This window comes from Phocoena sinus, chromosome 2 (assembly GCF_008692025.1).
Source record: "Phocoena sinus isolate mPhoSin1 chromosome 2, mPhoSin1.pri, whole genome shotgun sequence".
NCBI classification, from domain to species: Eukaryota; Metazoa; Chordata; class Mammalia; order Artiodactyla; family Phocoenidae; genus Phocoena; species Phocoena sinus.
The window spans coordinates 32,666,980-32,679,334 of NC_045764.1; the positions used below are offsets into that span (position 1 = coordinate 32,666,980).

Genomic DNA, 12,355 nt, shown 5'->3' on the forward strand with positions numbered 1-12,355 from the left:
TGCTATTGTGGATAGTAGGTTTGGGCACACCCAGTTCTAGACCAGGAGACTGATTCTCCAGAGAAGCGTGAGACAAGTTACAGAGCCAGTCAGAAGCAGAGCCTGTACCTTGTAAAACCCCATGGGCTTCGTGCTGCTGCAGCCAGAGAGGATGGACTGCGTGGACCTGGGCCAATTCCGGGTAATCCTCAAGCCTGCGGGTCCCAGAAGATACAGAAAACGTCTGTCAGGGATGTTGGCAGAGGGCCCTTCCGGGGAGGTGCGCGCTGGGGATGGGCGTCCCGCCTCACCTTCGCCGAGACGCCCTAGCAGAACAGCGCGGGGCGGGGGAAGGGGCGTGTCCCCTTCGCCAGCCCAGCCAGCGCGCAGGCGCAGCGTGCAGAAGGGGCGGGGGGAGGCCGCGGCGCTCTCTGGCCTCGGTCCCGGGACCACCCCCGAGCGCGCGGCTGCGCGCTAAGCCGCCCGCCCTCGCGGAAGCGCAGCGCCCCGCAAGCGCCACGTCTGTCCCTGTACCTTATCCCTGGTACCCCAGCCACCGTCCCATCCGCGAGGAGCGCACGCCCGAGCCGCGGCCCACGGGACTGGACCGGGAGCATCATGGGCAGCGTGGCCTCGCGCTCCGCCTGCGCGCTGCCCCTTCTGCTGCTGCTGCTGCTGCTGCTGCAGGCGGAGCGGCCGCGGGGCGCGGAGCTCACCTTCGAGCTACCTGACAACGCCAAGCAGTGCTTCCACGAGGACGTGGAGCAGGGCGTGAAGTTCTCCCTGGATTACCAGGTGAGGCCCTGGCGCCCGGCAGCGCCTCCTCTCCCCCTTCCAGGTCTCCATTGGTCACTGGTGCGCCCCAGGCTGGAGTGGTTGGAATTAGCCGAAGAGGCTGAATGGGGCGGGAATGACCACAGACCAGCTGACTTACCCGCGAGGAAGTCAGAGCCCACTCGAGACAGGCCCGACTAACCAGGGCGGGAGGTAGCGCCGCAGGTGCGCTACCTGGATGCGGATGCCCGGGGGCGGGTCCTGCATCCTGGGGAGTTGTCCTCAATGACCTGCAGGCCCCTTGACTCCAAGGAATGCCATGTCTGATTAGCTGGACACAGGCTCTCTGTCCCAAGTTTTTTGGACCAGTTTGTCCCCGCCTGTACTGAAAAATGGCAGTGAGAGGAAATGGGTCCTTGGCATTATTTTTCCCTCTCTCCAGTGTTTGAAGTCAAGTTGGGGTGAGCGCGGCAAGTGATGAGAAATGGCGCTTTGGAAAGGAGGTGTCAGCGCAGGCTTTGAGCCCTGGCAGTGTTTCTAAGGAGTGGTGTTATGGCTGCTGCCATATGGCTCAGAAAAGCTCCTAGCTCCTGCAGTCCTGGCTCCTTTGAGAGATTTCATGGCTCACAGTTCAGGGGAGCAGGTCTTGAGTGAGAGATCTGCCCCTAAGGTTTAGTGAGCAGATCTAAGAGTAGGGAGCTGAGTGGGAATTATACCCAGACCCGCGTCTGCTTGTGGACACATACTGACAGGCATTCCAGAGATGAATTGGCACGGGAAGCAGGAGTAGGGGCAGGCCATATGGTGGGCCCTCTCTGACCAAAGCCACTAAAAGAGGCGTGTGCTTGGGGACAGCACTATGTGTGATGACCTCTGAGTCACTGATGTGGCCACTTTCACATGTCCGTGGACAGTGTGGAAATTGCAGCTGGGTTAACAGGGGTAACATAGATACAGTCACCAAAACATGATCGTTGTGAGGATGGAGGGGGCTGAGAGGTCATCTGGTCCCTGCCAGGTCAGGAACCCCTGTTAGAGCAGGTTCAGCGTAGGTTTACACACCTCCAGCATTAGGAAGCTCACTAATCACAAAGCAAATTCTTCCATCTGAACAAAAGGAAATTTTAACATTTGGAAGCAGATGGAGGCCATTGACTGTGTTCTTTGATGGACCTTAGTTATAGTCATTGACCACCTTTGTGATTTTTGCCCTTTGCAGGTCTTATCTTTCCTGTGTTTAGAGTTTGAACTAATGATTCCCGAGGGCTCTCCCACCTCCGGTAATCACTGATTCTGTGAAGGCTTCAGTCTATGTTTGCTTTCCCCTTGCATTCCATCAGCAATAATATTAACGTTTACCAGACACGTTCAGCAGTTTACTTAACCTCGGAGCCTCAGTTACCTCTTCTGTAAAACGGGGAGGATTAGTCTCTTGGCACTCTTGCAGAGCAAAACTTTGGGAATCAGGCAGACATGGATTCGAGTCTTAGCTCTGTCACTTTCAAGCGGCATGACCATGGCCAGTTAACTTCAGCTCTCTCAGCCTCAGTGTCATCCTCTGTAAATCGGGGAGTGTCAGCCTTTAGAAGACTGTGAAGATTAAATGAAAAAAATGTTTGGGACATGTAATCACTGCCTGGTCGGCCTTTGGTAAGTGGCGTTTGCCTCTCTGGTAACAGCAGACTGTGGGTGTCTTTTGTGGTTGTCAGGTCATCACTGGAGGCCACTACGACGTTGACTGCTATGTGGAGGACCCCCTGGGGAACACCATCTACAGGGAAACCAAGAAGCAGTATGACAGCTTCACACACCAGGCTGAGGTCAAGGGAGTTTATCAGTTTTGCTTCAGTAACGAGTTTTCCACCTTCTCTCACAAGACCGTCTACTTTGACTTTCAAGTGGGCGATGAGCCCCCCATTCTCCCAGACATGGGCAACAGAGTCACGGCTCTCACCCAGGTGAGTGGACGCTAACAGGCTGAGATGAACCCCCCCCGCCCCCAGCCTGCTCCTCCTCGTCTGTGCCCGTGTTGGCTGATGAGCGGTCACCAGCTATCCAGCTCCAGTCTGAAGTCTCAGTATTGACTCTGCCCCTCTGTTCACATCCAGTCCTACAAGACACTATGTCCTCCTTTTGGTCTTCCTCTCCATTCTTTAACTGGATCCCTGCCATGCTTTCCTCTGGTATTCCTGCATTCCCATTTAGTCTTTGACACAGCACCGCTTGCAAAGTACACATAGCATATGCCTCTCTGCTGATACGACGTATCTACATGAGAAAGACCGGTCCTCCTTTGTGTGGTATATATTAGTTAGGGTAACAACGGCTGGCTGCTATAACAAATAAACCCCAAATATCCATGGCTTAGCACAATGAAAGTTTTTTTTTTTTTTTCTCACTCAAATAATAATCCAGAGAGTGGGAATAGGGGTGGAGGACTTTCCTCCATGGAGTGACTCAGGAAGCCAGGCTCCTTCTTTCTTGTCATCTTTCTGATGTCCCTTAGGGCTTCAGAGTCTTCTGTTTCTAGCCACCAAAAGAAGGAGAGAATGATAAAGTCCCATCTGCTTCTTAAAAGCCCTGGCCCAGAAGTGACGCCATCACACCCACTCATATCTCATTGTTGAGGAATAGTTAGTCCTGTGGATAGACTGGATGAAACGAAGGCGGCAAATACAGTTCAGTTGGGCAGTCAATTCCTAGCAACAAACTTCACAATCTGGAAGAGAAACGGTGACACTTTTGGAGGACGGATAGTCATCTCTGTCACCCATGGCTGTCACGGTTAACTATAATCCGACCCCAGCCTCCTCCCTCAGTCTTCCCTCCTGCTATTTAAGCTTTTCCCTCCCTTCCATATGCAGGCTCTGAGGCTAGGACTCTGTATTACCCCTGAATCCCCAGCACCCCAGCGCCCCAGTGCCTGGGGTGTGGCACAGAATAAGAGCTCACCAAATAGTTTTCAAATGACTGAGTGGCAGGACCCAGGGAAACCTGCGAGACAGGAATGATCCTCTGTGGCTGCACCTGTTCCACACCCAAAGCCAGAGCATCTGAGTCTCCAGCAATGCCAGATTACCTTCTGGGCTGCCCTCCAAGGTGACCACAGGCCCCATTCCTCTGTGGCTTTGACCATGGGCTCATTCTCTGAGCAGTTGGAGGTTAGCACTGCACTGTCCGGTCAGTAACAGCTATCTACACATGGCTGTTGACATTTAATTAAAATTAAGTTAAAAATCCCCTTCCTTGTTTGCTCTGTACCAACATTTCTAGTGTTCAGTAATCACAAGTGGCTGGTGCCCACGCATGGAGAGTTCCACTGGACAGCAGTGCGTTTGAACTTAGCGGCATGACTGCTGCTAGAAGTTCCAGCCCAGGGTGTGTCTTATGTGTGGGATCTTTCATAACCTATCCTCTCAGGAGGTCTGTTGGTCGTTGATTGAAATAGCTTCTGTTTTGAAGATTTTATGAGTCTCCAGAAGCTGAGCTGAAGGATTTCTCTCTCTAAGCAGTGGAAAAGAAACCAGTAGAGAAAAGGCTTTACGGGTTAGCGCACTAGAGACGTTCTTTCCTGGAGCCTTAGAATTAGAGTTTGGTTTTGTTGCAGGAAGGAGTGATTGCACCTCCCCTCTTCTACATCTGGGAACTCATCCTTCCTTCCGCCCAGCCGCAAAAGAGCTGTTTCCTTCTCCTTCTGTACCTCTGACCCCCCTGCCTGGTCTGTGCCTGTCTCAGACAGCTCCCGCTCGCCTGTGGTGGGCCCGTGCTCAGTCTGCACACTGTACCGGGTGGTGGGAGTATGAGGTCAGAGGGCGCTGTCCCAGCTGTCAGGAGCCCTGTGTGGAATGCGACCCTGTGAACCACGGAGCTCCAGGATGCTCTGATCAGAGCTGAGATTTAAGGGTGAGGGTTGTCAGGGGATGGACCAATTGACTCTTCCAGGAGGGTCAGGGAAGTCTTCACAGGGAGAGTTTTAGCTTAAAGCAACACTCTGGGTGCTTGCCTAGGAGCGTGTCTGGCACGGGAGGAGGAAAGGCCTTCTGGGTGGGGAGAACAGCAGGTGCAGGTGTTCAGGGCATCACCTGACTTTCCTCACCGGCCCTGATCTTATTTTGCTTGGCATGGATCCCCTTTCTACCTGCAGCTGTCTTCTCTCTTCCCCTGAGGCTTCATCCGGCTCAGTGCCTGGCCAGAGGCTGTGTGTTCTGGCACCAGTAGCAGCCCCAGGGTGAAAGAATAGGATCCAGAGTGACCGCGTCCCGGGCCAGGGCTCCAGGCCAGAGGGACTTGTCTTCGGCCCGAGTGGCAGCGTGACCAGGCTCCTGGCAGAGGACGTGGGCTAGGGATGCTGCTGAGGGAGGCCACCCTTGAGGTGCTCTGGGCGTCCTGAGAGTCTGGGCAGATCCTAGCGGAAGCTGAAGGTTCCTGACAGAGGTCCAAGGTCCGGGGCTGCCTCAGTGGTGGCCGAGGGAAGATGAAAGGTTTTCCTAACTCTACTCTGAGGCCGGCTCCTGCGATGCTGCCTTTGAGCTCTTGAAGAATTTAAAGAACCAAGCGCGGACTTCCCTGGCAGTCCAGTGGTTAAGACTCTGCGCTTCCATTGCAGGGGGTGCGAGTTCGATCCCTGGTTGGGGGAACTAAGATCCCATGTGCTGCGCGGCCAAAAAATAAAATAAAATAAAGAGCCGAGTGCATCTATCCGTGGAGGTCCTGATGAGGTGAGGCTGCAGGAATTTGCTGCCGGTTACAGAGTGAAGACCTGGGCATCAGCAGGTGGTAGAGACGGGGTGGGATGTGGGCATGGGATGGAGGAAAGGGATGCTCCTGGGAGAGAGACAGGTCAGGGTGTCTCCAGAGACTAACTGTCATGATGGAGCGGTGCCCACAATCCCCGTGAGGTGCCTGGACACTTTGAACCAGCCAGGGCTGGAGGTCTCAGCAGGGTGAAGGTCTCACTGCGGGAGAGCTGGGGACCCATGGCCCTGGGAAAACAGGGCTCTTTGCAACAGAAGGGCCTCTGCTGGCTTCCTGCTGGGTAGGAAGCAGGCTGGCTGGGTTGCCTAACTGAAATTTTGTGGGAACAAGCTGAAGTGGTATCTTAGACTAACGCCAACGGCAGATCCCAGTGGATGGGGAAGTAGCATGTTTTTACGGTAAGGGGATGCTTCCAGGTGTCTGTGAATCTTGGTGATGTGTGGCCCTGGGGTCTCCTGTGAGGCCCGTGCCAGGTTCTAAAGGTGTCTGCTGGTTTTAGACGCCAGGAAAGCCGTAGAGTACCACCTCCTGTTCTGTTACCTCCTGAGAACTCGCTTCCTTCCCTGTCACTGATCGGATCTGAGGTGGTTCCTGTAAAGACCTCAGGCCCTCTTCATAGAAGTGCAGTGCTGGTCTCTGGCTGATGACATCTGATCCATCTTTGAAGTGATGCCTTACATGGCATATCTGATGTGTCCTCTGCCCGGGATGTCGGCACCCGTGGTTTCTGTGTCCTCCTCCGTTTCTCTTCCTCCACCACCCCCGCACCCCCACCCCGACTCCTTCTCCAGTGATTCTGGACCCTGGGAGGAGGCTGGAGGTACCAGCCTGTACCGCTGAATGCCTGGGCTAGGGCTCAGGGGTCCCAGGAGCTCCCAGTTCAAGTGAGTGTAATGTACATCTTGAGTTTCTGAATGAGCTTGTGATGGAAATAAACACGGAGGGTGGAATTCTAGCCTGGAAAACCAGTGAGCCCTTCCCTAGTGTTTAAAAACAAAGCCTCTGTGTATTTATACATTCTAAACGTGTGTATGCATGTCTACGTGTACACATGCATGCATATACACACGGGCACGCGTGTGCATGTATACACATGTATATGTGTATCTCTGTTCATCCCACTAATTTCAAGAATGATCTTCTCTACTTTGTTACCGAGTCCCCTAAATCGCTCCCAGATCCACTCTTCTTAGCCCACTTGGTGACCTTCTTAATTGAGGGCCTCGTCTTTTCTTCCCAGCAGAATTGCAGCCACCAAAGTGGTTTCCCCACCACCAGTCCACCTCTGCATCATGGCTGGCAGGGAAGTTCTCTTAAAGTGGGATCCTTGCCTTGCCAATCTTCTGCTCACAGAGCTTCGTGCTAAAGTCTTGACTCTCAAGGCCTTTACCGTGAGCTTCCACCTACCCATGACATCCTTCTCACATATCCCCGATGGGCTGCACGTACTAGGCTCTGCATGTGCTCTTTGCCATGCTTTTCTTTCCTTTTTTTAAAAAATAAATTTATTTTATTTATTTATTTTTGGCCGCGTTGGGTCTTCGTTGCTGTGCGCGGGCTTTCTCTAGTTGCGGCGAGCGGGGGCTACTCTTCCTTGCGGCGCACGGGCTTCTCATTGCGGTGGCTTCTCTTGTTGCGGAGCACAGGCTCTAGGCACACAGGCTTCAGTAGTTGTGGCTCACGGGCTGTAGAGCGCAGGCTCAGTAGTTGTGGTGCACGGGCCTAGTTACTCCCAGCATGTGGGATCTTCCCCAACCAGGGCTCGAACCCGTGTCCGCTGTCTTGGCAGGCAGATACTTAACCCTTGCGCTGCCAGGGAAGCCCTGCCATGCTTTTCCTGCGTGGAATGCCTTCCCCTCATCCTCTGCCTGGTGACATGCTGCCCATCTGTCAAGGTTCAGTTTATCTCTTCCCTGTGTCAGGTACACCTCCATCTCTGGCAGGATTAGCAGCTTTCTCTGAGGTGTTCCTATAGCTCCGCTCACCCCTCTGTTGTTAGCTCTTTTGGCATTGCAGGAAGCTGATAACATTCTCTAAATTATGACCTTCTTGAGACCCAGGACTGTGTCTGACTTATTTCATCTCTCAGTTCCTAGGGCCCAGCACAATGTCTGGAAGGCGAGTAGGCACTTAATAAATTAAATAGGCACATTTGAAAGAATGAATTAGTGTAGTTTGGGCTATCAGCGAAAACTGAGTATGATTTGGAATTCCTGTAGTGTCATTTTGAGAGGTGTCTCTCCTGAGTTCCCCAGCCCTACCTTCAATAACCGTGGTCTTCTGAAGATCACCAGGGTGCTATAAATATAGAACTAATGGCCTTACCAAACCTTCCTGTGTCATGGTCACAGGGAGTGACTGGAAGGGCACAGTAGGGAAGCGTCTACAAATGCTATACCTTGGTTCCACTTGGACACAGGTTTGTGTAGGTTAAGCCTGACTCCACTCTGTGACCTCTTTCCTGGTTCCTTCACAGTTTAGTCCCCTTCCTTCCTCTGTGACAGTTGACATGCCTTCATCAACTCTGGAAGCATTACCAGGAGAGCGAGGAGGGGCAATGCCACCACCGTCTCCAGTGCAGAGGTCTGTACCCTGAGAGGTCTCCTCTGGTGATTGGCATCTGAAGTCAGTTGTCACTTAGGAGTCCCCTTTGGAATCAACTTCTTGATGTCAGGAACCCTTCTCAGGATCATTTGTCCATTTCTCAACATCACACATCTGTAGGTACAGACATACCTTGTTCTACTGCACTTCACAGGTGCTGTATTTTTTACAGTTGAAGGTTTTGGGCAACCCTGTGTTGTCAGATGATGGTTAGCATTTTTTTCAGCAATAAAGTATTTTCTAATTAAGGTATGTACATTGATTTTTTTTTTTTAGACATAATGCTATTACAGTCTTAATACACTACAGTATAGTGTAAATGTAACTTTTATATGCGCTGGGAAACCAAAAAATCCCTGTGACTCACTTTATTGTGACATTTGCTTTATTGTGGTGGTCTGGAACCACACCCGCAGTATCTCCGAGGTATCCCTCTACACCCTGCCTACCAAATGTCGGGAAGGTGAAAAGCCCCATGCTAACTCCAGTCGCAAGAGAAGACCGTAATATAGCCCAAAAATAGGACACGCAGGTATCACTGAGAAAGCAGGATCAAGTTTCCCCTTGGGGGAAAAAGTGAAGCACAAACAACCTTGTTCTTGTTCTTTACAGTGGATTCTGCCCCTTGACCTGATGCCTAGTCGAGGTCCACTAATTCCATCTCGTACACAGTGACCTTGTCAGTTTTCCCTCCATGTGACATTTCACCGCCTCTTCCCTATAGATCAGAATGAGGGGGTCAGCCAACATGTGCAGAGGAAACCCATGCCCCTAGGAGGTAGACCAGTTGTCAGACAGAAGATGCTGCCTTGTCAACCTAGAGGCTAAAGGGGAGCTTTTCTCTCCTCACGTAGTCTAGTTTAGCTCCTTGAATGGCCCAGAATCAAGAATATCTATGAAGCAAGTAAGGGCCACTTCTTTTTTTGGTCATAGTCTCCCCTTTGGCATCCAGAAACCGTTCAATTTGTGAGAGAAATGAGGGTTTCACGGGGGTCCGTCAAGGTGGTGACACAATGGTTTGGTCCCTTCTAGCTTCTTACGTTGAGCTTTATAAGTAGTTCACCTTTGGAATTTGGGAAACAAACGTCTGTTGGATGCTTATGAACTTCTGTAGCACAAGAACTTATTGTTGGGATAGAATTTGCTGGGTTTTGGATAAAATGATTGCTTTAGAGGTTGCCTGTGAGTAAGAACACATGTTCTTTCACAGGCATAATATCTTAGTTTTCTATTGCTGAATCAATAATTACTACTAATGGCTGAAAACAACAGCCATTCATTATCTCACAGTTCTGTAGGCTCTAAGCGTGGGCCAGCTCGGTTGGGTTCTCTGCTCAGGGTCTCAAGGCTGAAATCAGGTTGGGTTGGCCTCTTCTCTGGAGGCTCTGGGGAGGAATCTGCTCTCACACTCATTCAGGTGGTTGGCAGAATTTAGTTCCCTGCAGCTGTAGGACTGAGGTTCCTGTTTCCTTGTTGGCTGTCGTGCTGTCCACTCTTAGAGGCCTTTTTTTGGTCCTTGCATGTGACCTCTATCTTGAGAGCCAACAACGGTGCACTGAATTCTTTTGAATCCAGCCTCTCTGACTTCTCCTTCAGCCACCAGCTGGAGAAAGCTCCCTGCTCTGAAGGGCTCCTGTGATTCGGTCAGGCCCACTGGATGGTCCCCCTCTCTTAAGGTCAGCTGTGACATGTAACATAATCACAGGAGTGGCAGCTCATCACATTCACAGCTTCCTGGGATTGGAGCAGGGGACCTTGGTAGTGGGGGTGGGATGTATTCAGAGTTCGGCATGCTACACGTAATATTTTAGCAGGTAAAGGAAGTTATGAAGTAGTATGCGTTATGTGTGAGTATATGCATGTGTGTGCGCACATTTATGTACACACATGTCTATGTCTTTGCACATGTTTGTGTGTGTGGGTCTATGTACATGAGAAGTGTATGTCTTCATGTGTTTCTGGGTATACATAGAAGTGTAGGCAGCAAATTTAATAGAATGAACAGTAGATTCCGAGTCCAACACAACTGTGGTTTACTTCACGCCCTGACGTTCATTAGCTGTGTGACCTTGGGCACAGTATATGCAGTAAGCAATCAGTCAGTCCTCCTTAACACTGGGAGTAATGATCCCTGCCTGTCAGGGGTATGGTGAGTAGTAAATAAGAACACAGGGCAGTATTTGAAAGCATAGGCTCAGGACTCAGACAGTTGGGTTTAAATCCTGACTCTGCCATCTACTAACTGTGTGACTCTGAACAAGTTACTTAACCTCTCTGAGCCTCAGTTAGGCTTATTATGAATATGACCGTGTCCCATCCTTAGCACAGACACATAGCTAGCATCCAGTAGAAATTACCGAGGATGTTGAAGATCACATTTGCTGTGTGTGTGCTGGATCCTGTTCTTCTTTTCTGAAGGTTCACAATGACTGCTCTTCTCTTCCTGCCTAGATGGAGTCCGCCTGTGTGACCATCCACGAGGCTCTGAAGACGGTGATTGACTCTCAGACGCATTACCGGCTCCGGGAGGCCCAGGACAGGGCCCGGGCCGAAGACCTGAATAGCCGAGTCTCTTACTGGTCTGTTGGTGAGACGATCGCGCTGTTCGTGGTCAGCTTCAGCCAGGTGCTGCTGCTGAAAAGCTTCTTCACAGAAAAGCGACCCGTCAGTAGGATGGTCCACTCCTAGTTGGGGCGCTCTGCTCCCAGGCCCCTCCCACCCCAGGACGGGGCAGCTCCCTTTGGTCACAGGCTCCTGGGGCTGGTGGGTGCGACCCAGGAGCTGCCTGGAGAAGAGCACAGGGTAACATGTTCTCACCTTGCCTTCTGTTCAGATGCTTGGTCCTTGTACTCCAGCAGCCAAAGCCCATAGAGCCCAGAAAGCGGAAGGCATCCAGCTGCATTATGTGTGAAACGCTGAATGCAGAAAGGGTACAATCAGGCTAGGGATTGGCCAGTGTGGGAGGGCAGGCAGGCAGCCATCCAATGGCCTGGCTCGTAGGAGGAACCCCAAGGGCCCAGGCCTCCAGGGGGCAGCTCAGGGCTCTCTTTTTGCTCCACGACGCATGGCCCATTTGGCTTGTGTGTCCTATCCCGTGTGGAGGAGACAGGGTCCTGTCTGGCCTTTCCTCACGTGGAGCTCTCTGTACCTGTGGAAACCAGGCGTTGAAGCGGCTTTGCAGAAATCCCCATCCCGGGTGAGCCATGGAATCAGCCACGCAAGCAAGAACAAAATGGTAGCTGGGTGCCTTGGTTGGCTGTGTATCTCCTAGAAGGCAGGACTCTGGCTAATAAAAACTGTCTGTGAGCACCATGGAGACTTGTGCCATTATTTCTTTGCTCTAAAGGAGCTCACGGCTTAATGGGGAGCATTGGTGTGCATATAATTAATTACAGCATAATAGAGCAAGTGATGCCTCAGAGATCTTTACGTGTAGACGTTTGTGGAGGGAGTAGTAAATAACTCTCAGTTGAATGAAAACAGTGAAATAGGGAGTTGGTTATTTTGTGTTCTCAGACCCTAGTGCTTACTGTCAACAACTGAGTCATCATTTAATCCAAATAGAGGGGCTAAGAACAGAAAAAGAAAAGACTGAGCAATGATGAGTGGCTGTCCCAAGGCCATTTCCACAGCAGCTACAGTGGTCTCTTTAAAACCTAAGTCAGACCCTGTCACTCCTGCTCAGAACCTTCCCAGGGCTCTGCATGTCATTCACAGCTCATGAAAGTCCTCACCATGGTCTCTGAAATCCTGCCTCTGGCACCCCCGCCTCTGGCCCTGGAAATCCCCTACCCTACTCCCTCCACTCACTTCTCCCATGTCTTCCAGGTCCTGCTGTTCCTATCACACCAGGCCATGCTTCTGCCCCAGGGCCTTTGCACAGGTTGTTTCTTCTGTTAGAACACCCTCTCCCTGATATCTGCATGACCTGCTCCATCATTTCCTCCTAACCAGTGTCACTTTGTCAGTGAGGTCTCTCCTAACCACTCTGTTTAAGATGGCATCATCTCACCTGTCCCTGTCCCTCTGTGTCTCTGTCTCTGCTTTACTTCTCTGTATGTCATTTATCACCATTGACAGATATGTTTACTTGTTTGTTTATTGTCTAGATGTAAGCTCCATGAAGGTAGGGACTTTGTTCACTGCTGTATTTCTTAGTGTATAGAATAATGCCTGATATATACTAAGCTCTTAATAGATATTAGTTATTAGATGAACAGCCTTGCCCCTTAGTAAGAGATGA

The 12,355-nt window shown here is 51.3% G+C and overlaps 1 protein-coding gene across 2 annotated transcripts; it reads left to right on the plus strand.

Annotated features, from left to right (window-relative positions):
* Positions 1 to 432: 432 nt before the first annotated feature.
* TMED3 (transmembrane p24 trafficking protein 3) lies at positions 433 to 11,426 on the plus strand. 2 transcript variants are annotated; one of them, XM_032624813.1, is made up of 4 exons: positions 433 to 774; positions 2,463 to 2,711; positions 5,360 to 5,471; positions 10,564 to 11,426. In XM_032624813.1, the coding sequence occupies exons 1-3, from the start codon at positions 598 to 600 to the stop codon at positions 5,432 to 5,434; spliced, it is 501 nt and encodes a 166-aa protein (XP_032480704.1). In that variant the 5' UTR covers positions 433 to 597; the 3' UTR covers positions 5,435 to 5,471; positions 10,564 to 11,426. The 2 variants fall into 2 exon arrangements, with proteins under 2 accessions (XP_032480704.1, XP_032480703.1); XM_032624812.1 differs by lacking the exon at positions 5,360 to 5,471 and having other exon boundaries at positions 442 to 774.
* Positions 11,427 to 12,355: the final 929 nt, after the last annotated feature.

What these genes read in the sequence shown, in the direction of transcription:
- TMED3 (XM_032624812.1), top strand. Translation starts at nt 598, where the DNA reads ATGGGCAGCGTGGCCTCGCGCTCCGCCTGCGCGCTGCCCCTTCTGCTG. An exon ending in AGTTCTCCCTGGATTACCAG is followed by an intron (nt 775 to 2,462) that starts GTGAGGCCCTGG and finishes TGTGGTTGTCAG; the next exon opens with GTCATCACTGGAGGCCACTA. An exon ending in GAGTCACGGCTCTCACCCAG is followed by an intron (nt 2,712 to 10,563) that starts GTGAGTGGACGC and finishes CTTCCTGCCTAG; the next exon opens with ATGGAGTCCGCCTGTGTGAC.